The 16,837-nt window shown below is 40.9% G+C and overlaps 2 protein-coding genes across 3 annotated transcripts in view; one reads left to right on the top strand and one right to left on the bottom strand.

The window, feature by feature from the left end:
- CNST (consortin, connexin sorting protein) overlaps positions 1–219 on the bottom strand; it is an 83,428-nt gene extending 83,209 nt beyond the window's left edge. The window contains exon 1 of the mRNA XM_084868880.1: positions 12–219. The gene's annotated coding sequence lies outside the window, so the exon portion shown is untranslated. The remainder of the gene's footprint in view (positions 1–11) is intronic.
- Positions 220–344: 125 nt separating this feature from the next.
- Positions 345–16,225, top strand: TFB2M (transcription factor B2, mitochondrial). Of its 2 annotated transcripts, none has more exons than XM_084868946.1 (8): positions 345–831; positions 1,731–1,819; positions 6,984–7,134; positions 7,799–7,947; positions 8,364–8,453; positions 10,093–10,155; positions 11,944–12,107; positions 15,372–16,225. In XM_084868946.1, exons 1-8 carry the CDS (start codon positions 513–515, stop codon positions 15,547–15,549), a joined length of 1,203 nt encoding a protein of 400 aa, XP_084725072.1. In that variant the 5' UTR covers positions 345–512; the 3' UTR covers positions 15,550–16,225. The 2 variants fall into 2 exon arrangements, with proteins under 2 accessions (XP_084725072.1, XP_084725073.1); XM_084868947.1 differs by lacking the exon at positions 15,372–16,225 and adding an exon at positions 13,694–14,707 and having other exon boundaries at positions 349–831.
- The last annotated feature ends 612 nt before the right edge of the window (positions 16,226–16,837 follow it).

Genomic DNA, 16,837 nt, shown 5'->3' with positions numbered 1-16,837 from the left:
CCTCTCCTCACCTGGGAATCCGAGGCCAAAGTGGGGGTCTACCGCCGGGCGCCGGGGCTGCCTCCAGCCCCTCTCGCTGACATGGCGGCTGACGAGCTGTCACCGGGCTCGCTCGGGTCTCCCGCCGCTCCGCTCGCTCGCTCTCGCTCGGGTGGAGGAGACACCTCAGCCTTGCCCGCCCCGCCTTCCTCCGCTCACCCCTCCCGGCCGGGCCGCCCGCGACCGCGGAGCATAGAGCGCGAGCGCCTAGAGAGGACGCGCGGAGGGCGGGCGACCATAGAGCACGCAGCCTAGAAGGTCTGTCTCGCCATCTGTCCGCCTGGCCGGAAGCGGAAGTGAGGAAAGAGCCCGGAGAGGGTGTGCGCCTGCGCGGTTGGTAGATAGTGGTGGCTGCAGCCAGCCCGGCCTGTGTCAGGTGGTGGGGTGATCCCTGCACGTGGGGCTCCCGGAGCGGAGGTGGCGGCTGCGGTAATGACTCCGGGTGACATTGGGGCAGACCCCGGCGTGTGAGGATGTGGGCCCCCATGGCGGGGCTCTCTCCGCGGCTGGCGCTGCCGGCCTTTGCCGGCGCCGCTCGCCTTTGCCTTTGGAGGTCCGGAGCGGCGGCTGCGGCGGCGAGATGGAAGGGTGTCCCGGCGAGGAGCCGCCGCGGTTTGTCCGGTTTCCCGCCGAAGCTGGCGCCCCGGGAGGGCCTCAGAGACCTGCCCCCCGGGGTGCCCAGGAGCCGCCTGGAGTCCAAGCGGTACGTACTCAGCCCGAGCCTGGCCGAGACCGTGGCGCGGCTCCTGCTGAGAAACGACGGCTGCGACCTCATCCTGGAGATCAACCCAGGTGAGTCCGGCCCGGGCTGTGCTCGCGGGTGCTCCTCCCTCTGCAGACTGCACTGCCCGCCGCGGGTGAGGGTAGGGGGGAAGGAGGACACAGGCCCTGCCGTGGGGTCAGCATTCACCGAGCTGCGTGTGTTTCTGGAGCAGTCTGCACGTTCCACAATGATTTGGTAGCCAAAACCGGTTTGGCTCAGTGGATAGAGCGTTGGACTGCGGACTGAAGGGTCCTGGGTTCGATTCCGGTCAAGGGCATGTGCCTTAGTTGTGGGCACAACCCCAGTGGGAGGTGTACAGGAGGCAGCTGATCGATGTTTCTCTCTCTTCCTTCCTCTCTGTAAAAAAAAGAAAAAAAATCAATAAAATACATTTTTTTTAAAAAATGGTTTGATAGAACATGCTCGTCGATTCTACCATCTCCCCAAGGGGATGCCATCTCCTTTCTCCCAAGACTTTTATTTTACCCCTCCGTGAACCTAGAGGCCGTTAGCAGGATGCTGAGAACACTAGACTTAGAGACTTCTTAAAAAGTAGAACTTTTTAAAGCTCCGTTTCCTATCATGGGCATCAGTTTTATTTAGGATAGTTCACGATTCAATGTTAGGTTGGAGGCAACTTTTTTGTTTCGCGGCTCCACACCCTTTTTTTTTTCTTGGGTGAAACTTTGTGATTAGAGCGCAGGTTTTGCAGTCTTGGACAGAATGGATTCAGAGCCAAGTAGCACCGCTTGCCTATGGTGACTGCCTCTAACCACCGGGCCCCTTGTATGTAAGTAAGGAGAGTAACATCTACTTTGGGAGTGACGTAAGAATTAAAATTAGGCAATACCTGTAAAACGACCACTTTCTTTGATATTGGGAGAAATTGGTTTTTGTAAATAACCTTTTCGTTCTGTTAATATTCTAGGTCCTGGGATCCTGACCAGAGCGTTACTTCAAAGTGGTGCCAGAGTGATTGCCCTTGAAAGTGACAAAGCTTTTATTCCACATTTGGAGGTAGATTTTTAGTTTCTAAAAATAACATTGTTCAAGCCTCTGCCCCTGCCGTAGTTTAGGGAAGTAAACTTAGGCACAATTGATGGTTGTGGACTGACTTCTGGGGGCCAGGCCATACATAGGCTGTCGTCCCCGGAGACTGGAGCCTAGGATCAGAGTTCTTTGGAGAGCTAAAAGCTTGGGGCTCTGAGATTTGTGTTCTGCTTCTTGCTCTGCTACAGACTAGTTTGGTGACTTTGAACAGAGGTATTTCTAGGCTTGTTTCCCCATCTCAGACTACGCGTGCCACTGCTGTCTGTGAGCTTAGAATCTGATTGGAGCGCTACGATCCAATGAATGGGCTGTACTAACTCGGGATTGAGAGGTCCCGGGCAGGTCAGACACAGTTGCATGGAGTGAAGGCATTGCTCAAATGGATTTTCCAGTGAATTCTTCTGGTAGTAGATAGGATTACATAACAGTAATGTGGACATTTCTTGCATCATTGTCAGGCTGTTTTGTTTTCCTCTTTCTCCCCCTCCTTTACAAATCACTACATTCAGTTTAGGAAGCTTAGACTTTTCTATTCCAACTTCCTGAAACATGTAAAATCTAAAAGTGGTAGGATGAAAACAAAAGATTGTGAACTGGCTATCAAATGCAGCTGCTTTATTTATTTATTAATGAAGCTATGTGCCTTAGATGTTTGTTATTCTACGACAGATTGCTTTGGAAATAATTTAGGGTTTTAGCCTGAATTAAAAATCCGCTAGAATTTCAGAAACACAAAGAGCAAATATGAATTGTTCAAAGATTCAAGATTATGAAATATGATTTAGAAAACACAGCCATCTGTAATTTTAATTTGAAAATAGGATAGCTTTATCCTGATCATTTATAAAAGGTTTACCAGTTTTTGCTCAAGTAAACATTTTTACTTTTAAAAAAAATCGCCAGCACTTTTACTCAGCCCCTAACTTATTAACCATTGTTATGAAGTGAAAAGCCATTCAAATAAAATTTTGTGTGAATTCATGTATTTGCCAGAATAAAAGAGAAGAAACCATTTAAACAGAACCTTTGCACAGACGTTAAAGTGGTGCTCTTACCAGACAATACCTCTAGGCTCCCAAAGGCTCCAGTGTGTTCCTAAAACCTGAAAGGATTTTAAAGGATGATGCTTGCCCTGGCCAGTGGGCTCAGTGGTTAGAGTGTTGGCCCCCACACCAAAGTGGTGAGAGTTCACTTCAAGTCTAGGGCACATGCAGGAGGTAACCAGTCAATGTGGAAAAAGAAAGGAGGGAGGAAGGAAGGAAGGAAGGAAGGAAGAAAGGAAGATAGGAAGATAGGAAGATACTTGATTGGAGTTTTATCTAACTTTAAGCTCCTCCCCTTCCCATTTCTCTGATAAAATTCTTGGGATTCCACATTAACAGTGTTTCAAATAGGAACAGTTTGTTTTCCTATCTGGATATCTAAGAGATACACATGATACAGATTGTGTGCTATAATAATAAATCATGATATATGGCAATGGTTCCCAATGTGGGACACACTCCCCACAGGGGGCAATTTGATATGTAAGGTGGGCAATTTGAGAATGAGCTATTAACTGAATTTTTTGCATTTCTTATGGTTCCAGGGGCCTCATCTTCATCATATAAATACATATTGTGACATTTTATGTATTTCAGTTCTCTATTATGTGTTGAAACTTTACTTGCTATTTTTTCATATCACTTCACATTCTTTTCTTTTTTTTTTTTTTTTAACAATTTCTTCCTCAGCACTTCCACTGTTCTTTCTTTTATTTTCCTCTTTCATGGATGCCATGTCCTTTGGAAGCTGTTTTAGACCAAGTTTATGAGTTTTAGGCTCCTTCACAGGAATACTTCACTGTTTGAATCATAAGAATTACATGTCACAGGTGGGGTTTCGGAATTTTAGAGAGGCGGGTCATGGCCAAGGAAGGGTGGGAACACTGATATGTCCTGTCTGAGTTGTGGAAACTGCTGAAGGCAGCTCTCCTTATAAACTGTCTCATTTCAGCAGGGGTAGAGCACAGCCTTTTCAAACCTTTAAGACCTTTGGGCAAGGAAGGAATTTAAACTGATCTTAGTTTTCCCAGAAACAAATAGAGATGTGAATTCCCACCTGGAAAGCATCTTATGCAGTTTAAATAAGATAAACTAAAGTGCCTAATGGAATGAGCAGTAGAAACTCAAAGGTTATTGGTCTTTCCTGACCTTTTTACTTCCTGCTTTGGAATTCTAAATGCAATTAAGTAGAGTTCTAAGATGTGATTTCACTATTAAACAACTTGAATTATTCTGGAGTTTTGGCTATTGTGTCTGAATTATTGAATGGTAAATCACAGGTGCTAAACTAAAAATGTATAAAGTCCTAAAGTGTGTGTGTGTGTGTGTGTGTGTGTGTGTGTATATATATATATATATATATATATATATATATATATTAAATATATTTTATTGATTTTTTACAGAGAGGAAGGGAGAGAGATAGCCAGAAACGTTGATTAGAGAGAAATAATCGACCAGCCGCCTCCTGCGCACCCCCCACTGGGGATGTGCCCACAACCAACGTTGACCGGAATTGAACCCGGGACCTTTCGGTCCACAGACCGACACTCTACCACTGAGCCAATAAAGTATATATTCTTATTACACATTACCATAAACTCAAAATTTATTAGCTTTCCTTAATTAGATTAAGATATGACTTGTGTAATTACTGTGACATTATTTTATTGTTATATTTAGTATAATTTGTCAGAGTTTAATTAGTTTTTAAGTTATGCATTATATGAATGCTCTTTTTCATGACACCACACCTTCTGGTTTTCTTCCTTCCCTTTGGCTTAGTCTCAGCTTCTTGTCCTGTGTACTTGACCCTGGAGATCTCATCGGCAGTTCTGGCTTTAATTACCTTCACCAGGCCAAGTACAAACTTACATCTTCAGTCGGGACCACGTCACTGACCGCCCCATTTAGGTCACATCTCAAAATTAATGATCACCTAATAGGCATCTCAAAATTAATGAACATACATGATTTCCACCTCCAGTTTATTCCTTCCCCTAGTCTTTCTCCAGGGACCCCCTGAAAATAATCATTGAAATGTAATAGATTTAGAAATTGAATAATATTTATAGGTTGAACTCAAATGCTTAAGAAAAATTAGGTTTTTAATTCATCACTTTTAAGTTGCAAATTTATTGAAGTCGTGATAAATGCCAATAGACGTTTCTGTGCCTGAGAACCTAAATTCATATCAAAGCATATTGCCCTCTTCTGATTGATTTCTTGTAACTTCGAATTAAGTTTATGGAGTCAGTAGCTAATCCTTGCTCTCACTACTAAGTTCTCAGGCTGGTGCAAGTTGAGCAGCTCAGGGCAGTCAAAAGATTTCCTTCTAGAGTTGCCTCTGTCTAGAAAAAGTAAACGAAGAATCCAGTGGCAAATGGACAGTGACCTCCACAATGAGCTAAGTTCATTTGGTGAGGGACGAATTAAACTCTTCAAGGAAAAAAGGAGTAATACTCTCTTGAGTAACCTGCCTTTCACTTTAATATTTTTGTTGTTTTTCTCGACTCTGAGCATCTTTGCATGACTCGCAGGTGGATTGCAACTCTGTGAGCCCAGCTGTCGTCACAGAGTCTGTGCCCTTGTGCCCAGGCTGCCACTTCTAAGGAATTGGCGATTAGTGTGAAGGGGTTTTTCGAAAAACTAACAATGCTATTAAATAAAGTAAGAACAAGTAAGAATTTGTGGAAGGTGTTTTTTTAAATTTGTACTTTCAGTATTTTTCAGGCATTAATTCATTTGAATTAACTCTGTTAAATGTTAGGGTATAGTAGTACTTGCTTTCGTTACATCTTTATTGAGGTGGTAATATTTCTTATAAGAATTGTGTTTTGAGCCCTGGCTGGTTTGGCTCTGGATAGTACGATAGTCAGCCCGCATACTACAGGGTCCTGGGTTTGATTATGCCAAGGGCACCTACCTCTGTTGCAGGCTCAAAATCCTGGCCCTAGTTGGGGTATGTGCAGAAGGCAACCAATCAATGTGTCTCACATCAATGTTTCTCTTTTTCTCTGTCTCTCCCCCTTTCTTCCACTCTAAAAATCAATGGAAAATATGCTATAGTGGGGATTTTTTAAAAAAAATTGCTTTTTGAAGTAGGTCTTTGCATTATTATAAACAACTAGAGGCCCTGTGCATGAAATTCGTGCACTCGGGGCGGGGGGGGGGGTCCCTCAGCCTGGCCTGCACCCTCTCGCCATCTGGGGATGTCTGGCTGTGGACATCTTTAGCATGGCCCTAGAGGCGGGAGAGGCTCCCACCACTGTCATCACGCTCCCCAGCTGTGAGCCCTGCTCAGGGCTTCTGGCTGAACAGTGCCCCCCCTGTGGGAGCACACTGACCACCAGGGGGCAGGCAGCTCCTACACTGAGCGTTTGTCCCCTCGTGGTCAGTGTTCCTCATAGTGAATGGTAGTTCCAGGTTTGGATTGATTTGCATTTTAGCCTTTTATTATCTGTACTAATAAAAGGGTAATATGCTAATTAGACTGGGTCGACAGGCCATCTTCCAGATTTCTGAATTCTGGGTAAAGCCATGGTGATGGGGGCCGAGGCAGAGGCAGTTAGGGGTGATCAGGCCAGCAGAGGAGAGGAGTTAAGGGAAAGATCAAGCTGGCAGGGGGTTAGGGGTGACCAGGCCTGCAGAGGAGGACAGTTGGGGGCAACCAGGCTGACGGGAGGGCCGTTGATGGCGACCAGGCTGGTAGGGAAGAGCAGTTTGGGACGAGATCAGGCTGGCAGGGGAGGGCAGTTGGGGGTGAACTGGCCTGCAGGGGAAGGCAGTTGGGACTACCAGGCCAGCAGGGAAGAGCCGTTGATGACAACCAACTTGGCAGGGAAGGGCAGTTGGGGGCACTAGGCAGGCAGGCAGGTGAGTGGTTAGGAGCCAGTGGTCCTGGATTGTGAAAGGGATGTCTTTCTGCTGGTTTCAGACATCTCCTGACGGGTATCGGATTGGAGATGGTGCAGGCTGGGCTGAGGGACAGTCCCCGCCGCTGTGTATGAATGTCATGCATCGGGCCTCTAGTATAGGATAATATTACATAACACTGAAATATTAACATTTTATCTGTTTCTCTTTAGTCCCTAGGAAAAGAGCTGGGTGGGAAACTGCATGTGCTCCACACCGATTTCTTCAAGCTGGACCCTAGAAGTTTTGGAGTAATAAAACCTGTTGTGAATTCAAAGTTGCTTTTTCAAGAATTGGGAATAGAAACACTTTCTTGGTCAAATGGTAATTGTTGTAATTTACTAAAACAAATACCTTATAATTGGCCAGCTATCTCTAGCAGTGCACCTACTTTGTTGATGAGATTTGTATGTAATATGTCCTGTACAATTTATGCTCACATGCTGTTAAGCTGATTTTTAAAATATCCTCATCGCGGACATTTTTCCATTAACTTATTTATTTATTTATTTATTTATTTATTTATTTATTTTTGAGAGAGAGTGGAAGAGAGAGGGAAAGACCGAGAGAAATATCAATGTGAGAGAAACATCGATTGGTTGCCTCCTGCATGCGCCCTGACCAGGGCCCAGGCCTGGGGGCAGCCTGCAACTGAGGTACGTGTCCTTGATATATAGTGGCTGCCCTATTTTTTACACCTTGACCAGAATTGAACCCGAGACCTTTGGGTTCACAGCTGATGCTCTAACACTGAGCCAAACTGGCTAGGACTCTTAAGTTGACTACTATTGCTTTCCCATCACTTAGACACAAGTAATCTGAGCAGTTGTGCCAAGAGCAAGTTCATATCATGGAAACATGTTGAGGCTTAGTTTTAATTGAAACAAAATTTATATAGTTTGTTAACTTAGTTTGACTCAACAAACTATAATCACAGAAAAAAAGTGTTAAGAATTTATTCAAATATTCTTGCTTGTATACTTAACAGGTATCCCTTTGAAAGTCGTTGGAATCTTCCCAACTAAAAATGAGAAAAAGATGATTTGGAAAGTTTTACATGACATATATTCCTGTACTTCTATATATAGATATGGACGAGTACAGCTGAATTTGTTTTTTAATGAACTGGAATCCCAGGTAGGTTTCTCACAAGTACTTGACTAATATTTTATCTGTTCATCTATAAATGGACACTTGGGTTGCTTCCACTTTTAGGTTATGGTGGACAATGCTGCAATGAACATCTGTGTGCAGATATCTCTCTGAGTCCCTGTTTTCAGTTATTTTGGATATATATGGAAAAGTGAAATTGCTGGATCATATGCCTCTCCTTCTCCACAAACATTTGTTTAAATGAGATTTTGCGATCTCCATTGTGTTCCAATATGAAAACTTAAAAGGCCTTCTCTTCTTTGAAATGGTTACAGTTAAGATTTTATGTTCTATTTTTCTTTAATTTCTAGAGACTATTAAGGTATTATTGTTGAGACAACATTTGGTTTTGATTGATTGTAGTTTTGTGTAACAAGTGCCTTCTGTTTTCCTCCTCCCAGAGGATGATGGCGAACCCCCAGAACCCTAACCTGTACTACGCATTAAGTGTGCTCTGGCAAGTAGCTTATGACGTGAAGCTTCTGCATATGGTGAGTAGAGCCCTTGTAAATCTCCACAGGCCAGGGAAAAATACAGGACACTAATAAAATAAAAAAATTTCAACAGGGCGCTGGATTGTTTTCAGAGAGCTTACATGTTAGTGAACAGCGAATGGAGAAAAATTCAAGATTACTTTTATTTTTTTTCCAACTGTGGAATATGTTTTGTGTTTTATTATTTTTTTTTTTTTTTAGTATGTTTATATTGATTTTTAGAAAGAGAGGAAGGGAGAGAAATAGAAACATCATTCATTGGCTGCCTCTTGCATGCCCCCTACTGGGGATCAAGCCAGAAACCCAGGCATGTGCTCTGACCGGAAATTGAACCAGTGACCTTTTAGTTCATAGGTCGATGTTCAACCACTGAGCTAGACTGGCTGGGCTGTGGAATATACTTTGTCCTGTTGTTTTTTGTCAGAATAGTTATGTTTTTCTTTGATTATAAAAATAATGTATATTCATTTTAAGACTGTAAGACATCTAAAAGAACAAAAGAGAAGAATAAAACAGTCACCACAGTTCTACCATCCAGATGTCACTACTGTTGACATTTGTGGCATTTTTTAACTTTTTTACTTTTTCTATTATTTGTTTTCTTTATATAGTGAAGATTATATTATTTTGTATCTTATTTTTTCCCACTTAATAGCAAATAATTATAAGTTTTTTCCCTTGTCACATAACTTTTTAAGTTTTTAATGGCAACTGTGACACTTCCTTATAGAGCATCCCTGCCCCTTGTTGTTTTAGTTTATTTCCTTAGGCAAAATCAGAGTTGTATAATGTGAGCCACATATGAATTTTACATTTTTTAGTAGCCACATTATAACAAGTAAAAAAGAAACAGGTAAATAATTTAAATTTTTTATTTAACCTCAATTCAAAATATCATTTTAGCGTGTAACCAATATTTTAGAATTTTTACATAATTTACATTGTGTGTGTATGTGTTTGTTGTGTGTATTAGGCCTTTGAAATCCACTGTGTATTTTATAGCATCTCTATTCAAACTGGACTCATTCTAAGTGTTCAGTGGCCCTTGTGGCTACCATATTATATTTAATAGTTGGAGCCTGCAGTGTAAGAAAAATTAATAAATGCTACTTTCACACCATAATCTGCACATTTTTATGATAATAGATAGGGTGTAGAATAAGCATTTTAAAATATATATATTTTATTGACTTTTTACAGAGAAGGGAGAGTGATAGAGTTAGATACATCAATGAGAGAGACATTGATCAGCTGCCTCTTGCACACCCCCCACTGGGGATGTGCCCGCAACCAAGGTACATGCCCTTGACTGGAATCAAACCTGGGACCTATGCTATATCCACTGAGTCAAACCGGTTTCGGCAGAATAAACATATTTTATATAATATGTGTTTACATGTTTTATGAGCCCTCGTTCTCCCAAGGATTTAGTGGTTTAACTAACTTTGCAGCGTATCTTCGTGGAGTCCCATCATTGATTTTGTCCCAGAAGACATGAAGCCCTTTAATGGGCATACTTAGTTGTTAGAAGATTATTTCGTTTGATTTTAGCTTTAATTTTTTTTTTTTCCTCCAAAGCACCTAGGATTTGACCACAGAGCACTAAAAGAAATGTTTTCGTTTAACTTCCCTCCAGGAACCTTGGTCATCATTTGACATAAGCAGTCAGAGTGCGCAGCAGGAAAAGCCACAGAGTAAGGTAATAAATGAATACTTTCCCTCTAAGTGGAACATCCTTGGTTTTCTTTAAGATTATCTGGCATTCTGTGTTTATTTAAATTTTAGAATATCTAGAAATGTTCTTTACACATATCTTGTTGCTTTTAATAAGTTTAAATTACTTTGGAAAAGATTTGCATTTCTCAGCTATTTATACAGAGGATGGTAATAGACTTATGCAGGATCTGACTTCCACTTTTATCTCTTTTGAAATGAAGATATATCTCAAATTTGGAAAATGTAATCATTCTACTATCCATTTAATTTGGTAAACTAAAAACAAAATTTTATACTTTATTAGTTAATCAGAAATTTGTAATAATGCTGCTTGTAATGGTTGCATTTACTAACAGGTACATCTATTTCTTACCCAGGAGGTGGGCCTTTTATTATATTGTTTTTTTTCCCTTCTAAAGAACCAAAGTGATGATGTTATAAAGTGATCTTCCATTTACTTTATATTAAGACCAGAGGCCTGGTGCAGGAAATTCATGTATGGGGGGGGGGGGTGGTGATGGAGTGGAGGGATGTCCTTCATTCCAGCCTGCATACTCTTCAATCTGAGATCCCTTGAGTGATGTCCGACTGCCTGTTTTGGCCTGACCTCAGTCGGACATCCTTCTCTTAATCCAGGCTTGCTGGCTCCCAAATGCTCGCCTGTCTGATTGCCCCTAACTGCTTCTGCCTGCCAGCCTGATCAACTCTAACCACTCCTCTGCCAGCCTGATCAACGCCTAACTGCTTCCCTGTCTGCCCGATTGCCCCTAACTGCCCCACCCTTCCAGCCTGGTCACCCTTAACTGCCCTCCCCTGCTGCCTGGTCTCCCCCAACTGCCCTTCTCTGCAGGCCTGATCGCCCTCAACTGCCCTCCCCTGCAGGCCTGGTCCTCCCCAACTGCCCTTCTCTGCAGGCCTGGTTGTCCCAACTGCCTCCCATGCAGGCCTGATTGCCCCCAACTGCCCTCCCTTGCAGGCCTGGTTTCTCCCAACTAACCTCCTTGCAGGCCTGGTTGCTCCCAACTGCCTTTCCCTGCAGGCCTGGTCTCCCTTGACTACCCTCCCCTACCAGCCTGGTCTCCCTTGACTACCCTCCCTTTCCGGCCTGATAGCCCCCAACTGCTCTCCCTTGCAGGCCTGATCCCTCCCGACTGCCCTCCCCTGCTGGCCTGATTGCTCACAACTGCCCTCCCCTGCTGGCCATCTTGTCCCCACAAGGGGGCAGCTATGTTGTGTGTTAGAGATTAAAATGAAAACGTGCCCTGGGGAATGGAACGTGCCACCTTGTCATGTACAGTTTTGTGGCAAACAGTAAGCAAGCCTGCTTTTGTCCTCGAGAGGTGTTCCTCACCCCTCACAGTGGCTCACTGCAGCCTTTGAGAACTGGCCCCGGGAAAGAGCGCTTAGGGCCTTGCATTCTTGGCAGAGCTGTAAGAATTGTTCAAGGGGGCTGAGACGGTCCATGCGGACTGAAAGGTCCCGGGTTCGATTCCAGTCAAGGGTATGTATACCTTGGTTGCGGGCACATCCCCAGTGGGGGTGATGCAAGAGGCAGCTGATGGATGATTCTCTCTCATCAATGTTTCTAACTCTCTATCCCTCTCTCTTCCTCTCTGTAAAAAATCAATAAAATATATTAAAAAAAAAAAAAAAAAAAAAAAGAATTGTTCAAGGGGGACATTTAGGGTTTGGCGGTTGAATGAGGAAGTGAACCATGCCTTGCTCTGGCAATATTTTATAACTAACACAATTTATTTTGCCTTCTTTCCAGGAATCATCAGAACAGCAAGTACAACAAAACCTGTGTCTTATTCAATTGACTCCTCATAAAGATTTATTTTCACAACAGTTAACATCTGTTAACTACGATGTATTTTTTCACATGACGAAGCAGTGTTTTTTGAAGCGCCATGGCAAGCTAATCGACCACTTAACGTAAGTAACAAGAATAAAAGCAAGTGATAAAGTAGCAATTTAATGAGAATTATACTTTCATGTTAGAGGTCCAATTTTTATATTTTTTGTATCTTGATTAACAGAGTGAGGTACCATGTTTTCACTCATCTGTTTCTCCAAAATACTTCCTCCTTCCTGGCACACATTTTGAGAAAAGTATAATTATATTTTCCACGAAATCTCCTGAGTTATTTTTTTCCTTCTTGGATTAACCTTCATGAAGAAGGAGTTGCTTGCCACTGGCTGGGATGGAGAAAGTTGGCATGATTGATGGCATACCCACCACCTACTTTGGCATTGCTGTTTTATATGTATATATATTACATATATATATATATATTTCAGAAAGGAAGGGAAGGGAGATAGAGATAGAAATATCAATGATGAGAAAGAATCATTGATCGGCTGCCTTTTGCATGCCCCCTACTGGGGATCGAGCACACAACCTGGGCATGTGCCCTTGATTGGAATTGAACCTGGGACCCTTTAGTCCACAGTCCGACGATCTATTCTCTGAGCCAAACCAGCTGGGACTACATTGCCTGTTCTTATTGGTCCCATTTCCTAACCAGAGTAGGGATGGATCATTGTACCACCCTGATTTCCTTGCCCTGAACCAAAATTTTTGTTTCTATGTAAAGCTTGGTAAAAAGAGTTACTGCCTCATTTGTATCCACCGAAGTGTAATCTTTATGTAGGGCTGATGTGAACAGTTTTGTGAATTATGCATTACATCTTGTAACCAGCAGCCCATGTTCATTTCAGAGTATTGTCAAGATGAGCAAAGGTTAATAATTATTTAAATTAATTTGGTCACAAATACAAAAACATTTAATTAATTTGATCATCATTAAATATGTAACTGAATAAGCTGTTAATTGAACAAAATTTATGTAAAAATAAACATTAAAAATGATAATAGACCAGTAAAAATAATCCACTATTTTTTTATCTTGTCCCCTTCTGGTAATGGTTGTCTGGGGGGATGAAGGAATAGGATGGAGGGGATCAATGGGGAACAAATGGGGGAAAACTATAATACTTTAAACAATAAAGATTAAAATTAATAAAGTCATTCATCTAGCCACACTCACCAAATACATAAACTGGAGGCCCAATGCCCGAGTTTCATGCAAAGAGCTCCACCTTCACAGCTACTGTGGCTTGCTTCAGCCTTCGCTGCCGCAGCAGCTCCCTTAGCCCTCGTAGCCCTGGTTTTGTACGGAAGGTCCTCTGGCTGTCCGGTCTAATTAGCATATTATGCTTTTAATATATATATGTATATGAAATTAAGGAACAAATATGGTAAACTGTGGTGCTAAATGTTCAAAATTCCCTTTGAGATCTCTGAATTGAAAGCATATTTCCACCTGTGATGATTCCATTCAAAATGAAAAAGTATTGGAAATATTTTCTGCCAAAATATTTTATTGCAGTTGTTTATCCCTTAGTGTCAGAGATTCAATGATGGTTTCTTGATAGGCTACTACATAAGGCAGTTTTCTGCTTTCTATTTATCAGTAATCTATATATGTAAAAGGCTAATATGCTACGTGTCCATCCAGGTAATGATGTCACGAACCAACACCTGGCTTCCTCTTCATAGCAACGACTAGCCTTCTTGCAATTTCTTCAGTCCAGGAATACGACTTGCTTTGTAAACCGGGTGGAAACATTTCACACTTTAATCACATATTTGTGAAGCATTTTCCCTGCCGCATCTCATTTGATCCTCACAGAAGTCCTGAAGTAGGTAGATAGGAGACTTGGTGGAATCCTATTTTCTTTTCATTAGCTGGAAAACATAGATTTAGAAAATTTAGAAACTTGACCCAACTGAAAAGAAGTAAGAAATGGTGGACCTTGAAAATGACTTCAGGTTTTCTCACTGCACAGAATAGTCAAACAATGCTGCAATTCAATATTTTACCCTTTGTTCTCCCTGCATGATCTACAATATAATAATTATCTGCTTCGTGTTGATATTTACTACTGTGTTGCTGACAATTATCTGAAAAAGAAGTTGGGCCGAAACCGGTTTGGCTCAGTGGATAGAGTGTCGGTCTGCGGACTGAAAGGTCCCAGGTTCGATTCCGGTCAAGGGCATGTACATTGGTTGCGGGCACGTCCCCAGTAGGGGGTGTGCAGGAGGCAGCTGGTCGATGATTCTTTCTCATCGATGTTTCTAACTATCCCTCTCCCTTTCTCTCTCTGAAAAATCAATATATATTAAAAAAAAAAAAAAAAAAAAGGAAAAAAGAAATCCATCCTTTACAAAAAAAAAGTTGGGGTGCTTCACTGGGCTGGAAAAAGTTTAGCTAAATCAGAAAGCAGGTCTAATTAAGCAAGTTTATTCCATATCTATAAAAGACTAAGTTGACTTGCGTATGTGTGATACATATAAAGCTCTTGCCAGTGCCAATCACACACATGTGTTTCCATCTGTCATTGTTGATTGTGAATTTGGTTGACACTTCTATAGAGAAAGGGCAAATAGCGATATTAAAATATTTCTTCTTCTAGTTAATTTTCTTTCAGTGTGCATGAATTCGTGTACCAGGTCACTAAGTTTTATTTAATATATATATATATATATATATATATATATATATATATACATACATATATATATCTTTTATTGATTTTTTACAGAGAGGAAGGGAGAGGGATAAAGAGCTAGAAACATTGATGAGAGAGAAATATCAACCAGCTGCCTCCTGCACACCACCTACCAGGGATGTGCCCACAACCAATGTACATGCCCTTGACTGGAATCGAACCTGGGACCTTTCAGTCCGCAGGCCAATGCTCTATCCACTGAGCCAAGCCAGTTTCCGCGGGACCACTAGGTTTTAAATAAAAATGTGAAAGGTATTCCCTTTGAAACTGCCAGACAGCAGAGTTTTACATGAAGTCAAATGGAGTTAAAAATATTTTTGAAAAGAAAGTTAAAGGATGAAAGAGGTAGAAAAGGATTTTTTAATTGTTAAACTGGAATTTTGTGTAGGAATTGATTAGAACATGTTAACACCTATATCTGCCATGAAACTTTAGGAATAAACATAGTTAAAGCTATATATGATATGCAAGCTCTTAAACTAAATAAGGTTAATTACATATAATAAGATTGACATTTTAAATTGGGGTTGGAAGGCATTTTTTCTCTATATTAACTGATAGTTGTTATGAAAAAGATTTAACAATTTACTTTGAATTTTTTTTTTTTTTTTTTTTTTTTTGCAGTTCATTGAGTCCAATTGATGCAATGGACATATTGAAGGAAATGGATCAAGATCAAAATATAAAAATAATAGACATGTATCCTTCAGACTTTAAATGCCTTTTTGAAACTATAGAATGTTCCAAAGATCACACCTTTAAGTGGCTGTATGATGACTTCATGGAAGATGTAATCATATAAGAAACTGGACTGCCAAGAGGGCGGCTGGAGCCGTTTATTTTATTTGGAAATTATAAAGCAATTGAAAAAGAACTAAGTTTTTAAAGCTCACAGTGTTTCAACGGAAGGCACCTAACTATTCTTGCTTTTCACAAACAAGGTAGATAATTTCTTCCGAAGTTGATACCATTAGTGCATTGGATAAAACAATGGCTGCTATTTTATTTACAACTGAATAAAATGAAAACTTCACTTAATTGTGGATTTGATCAGCTTAGATTTGTTTGTTTTAAATTCCTATCTACTGTCAACATACCAGAAGTTGTATGGAATACCAGATGAAATTTACTTTTAAAAATCCCGTTAGTCAAATACATTGCATTATTTTAAATATTCCACTTTCACTGTTGATTTTTGCATCCTCTGGGGGCAAAGTGTCCATTTTTAAAATGAGAAAGTAAATGAAAGTGATTTCTTTTACTCTTCAGTTTGTTAAAGGAATTAACAAATACTGTGCAATAACATTAATTTTAAAATGGTTTGCACTTTTTAGAAATGAAAATATTTTAAATAAGATTTTATGATTTTTTTTTATGGTTGTTTCAAATGAAACAAAGTTGACCCTAACTTATTCATTTTAAATTCCGTCATGTATGGTCAATGTACATTCAATAAATAATTCAGAATGTTATTAAAAGTCTCTTGCATTTTTGTTCTATCAAGAAAGTTTACCTGAACATAGACCTTTACTACATGAACCTAAATGAAATTAAGAATATTTTCTTGCCCTAACGGTTAGGGCCTAACCAATTTGGATAGAGTGTCAGCTTGCTGATTCAAGGGTCCCAGGTTCGATTCTGGTCAGGGACATGTACCTTGGTTGCGGGCAGTATAGGCGGCAGCTGATCGATGTTTCTCTCTCATTGATGTTTGTAACTCTATTCCCCTTCCTTTCTCTCTGTAAAAAATCAATAAAGTAAATTTTTTTAAAAAAGAAGAAAATATTTTCTTAACTGGTTTGGCTCAGTGGATAGAGCTTCGGCCTGCAAACTGAAAGGTCCTGGGTTCGATTCCAGTCAAGGGCACATTCCTGAGTTGTGGGCTCAATCCCCAGTGGGGAGCATGCAGGAAGCAGCCAATCCATGATTCTCTCATTGATGTTTTGATCTCTCCCTCTTCCTTTTCCTCTCTAAAATCAATAATATATATATATATATATATATATATATATATGTGTGTGTGTGTGTGTGTGTGTGTGTGTGTGTGTGTATTTTTTTTTTAAAGGAATATTTTCTTAGGTCATAGAAGT

Source organism: Pipistrellus hanaki (assembly GCF_964339955.1).
Source record: "Pipistrellus hanaki genome assembly, chromosome: 20".
NCBI lineage: Eukaryota > Metazoa > Chordata > Mammalia > Chiroptera > Vespertilionidae > Pipistrellus > Pipistrellus hanaki.
The sequence above is the reverse complement of the archived record's forward strand: the minus strand, read 5'-3'. Positions and strand labels throughout refer to the sequence as shown.

Excerpts from the sequence above, each read along its gene's own strand:
- TFB2M (XM_084868946.1), top strand. The coding sequence starts at position 513 with ATGTGGGCCCCCATGGCGGGGCTCTCTCCGCGGCTGGCGCTGCCGGCC. Across the intron at positions 832-1,730 it reads CATCCTGGAGATCAACCCAG|GTCCTGGGATCCTGACCAGA; the intron begins GTGAGTCCGGCC and ends TTAATATTCTAG. Across the intron at positions 7,948-8,363 it reads TTAATGAACTGGAATCCCAG|AGGATGATGGCGAACCCCCA; the intron begins GTAGGTTTCTCA and ends TCCTCCTCCCAG.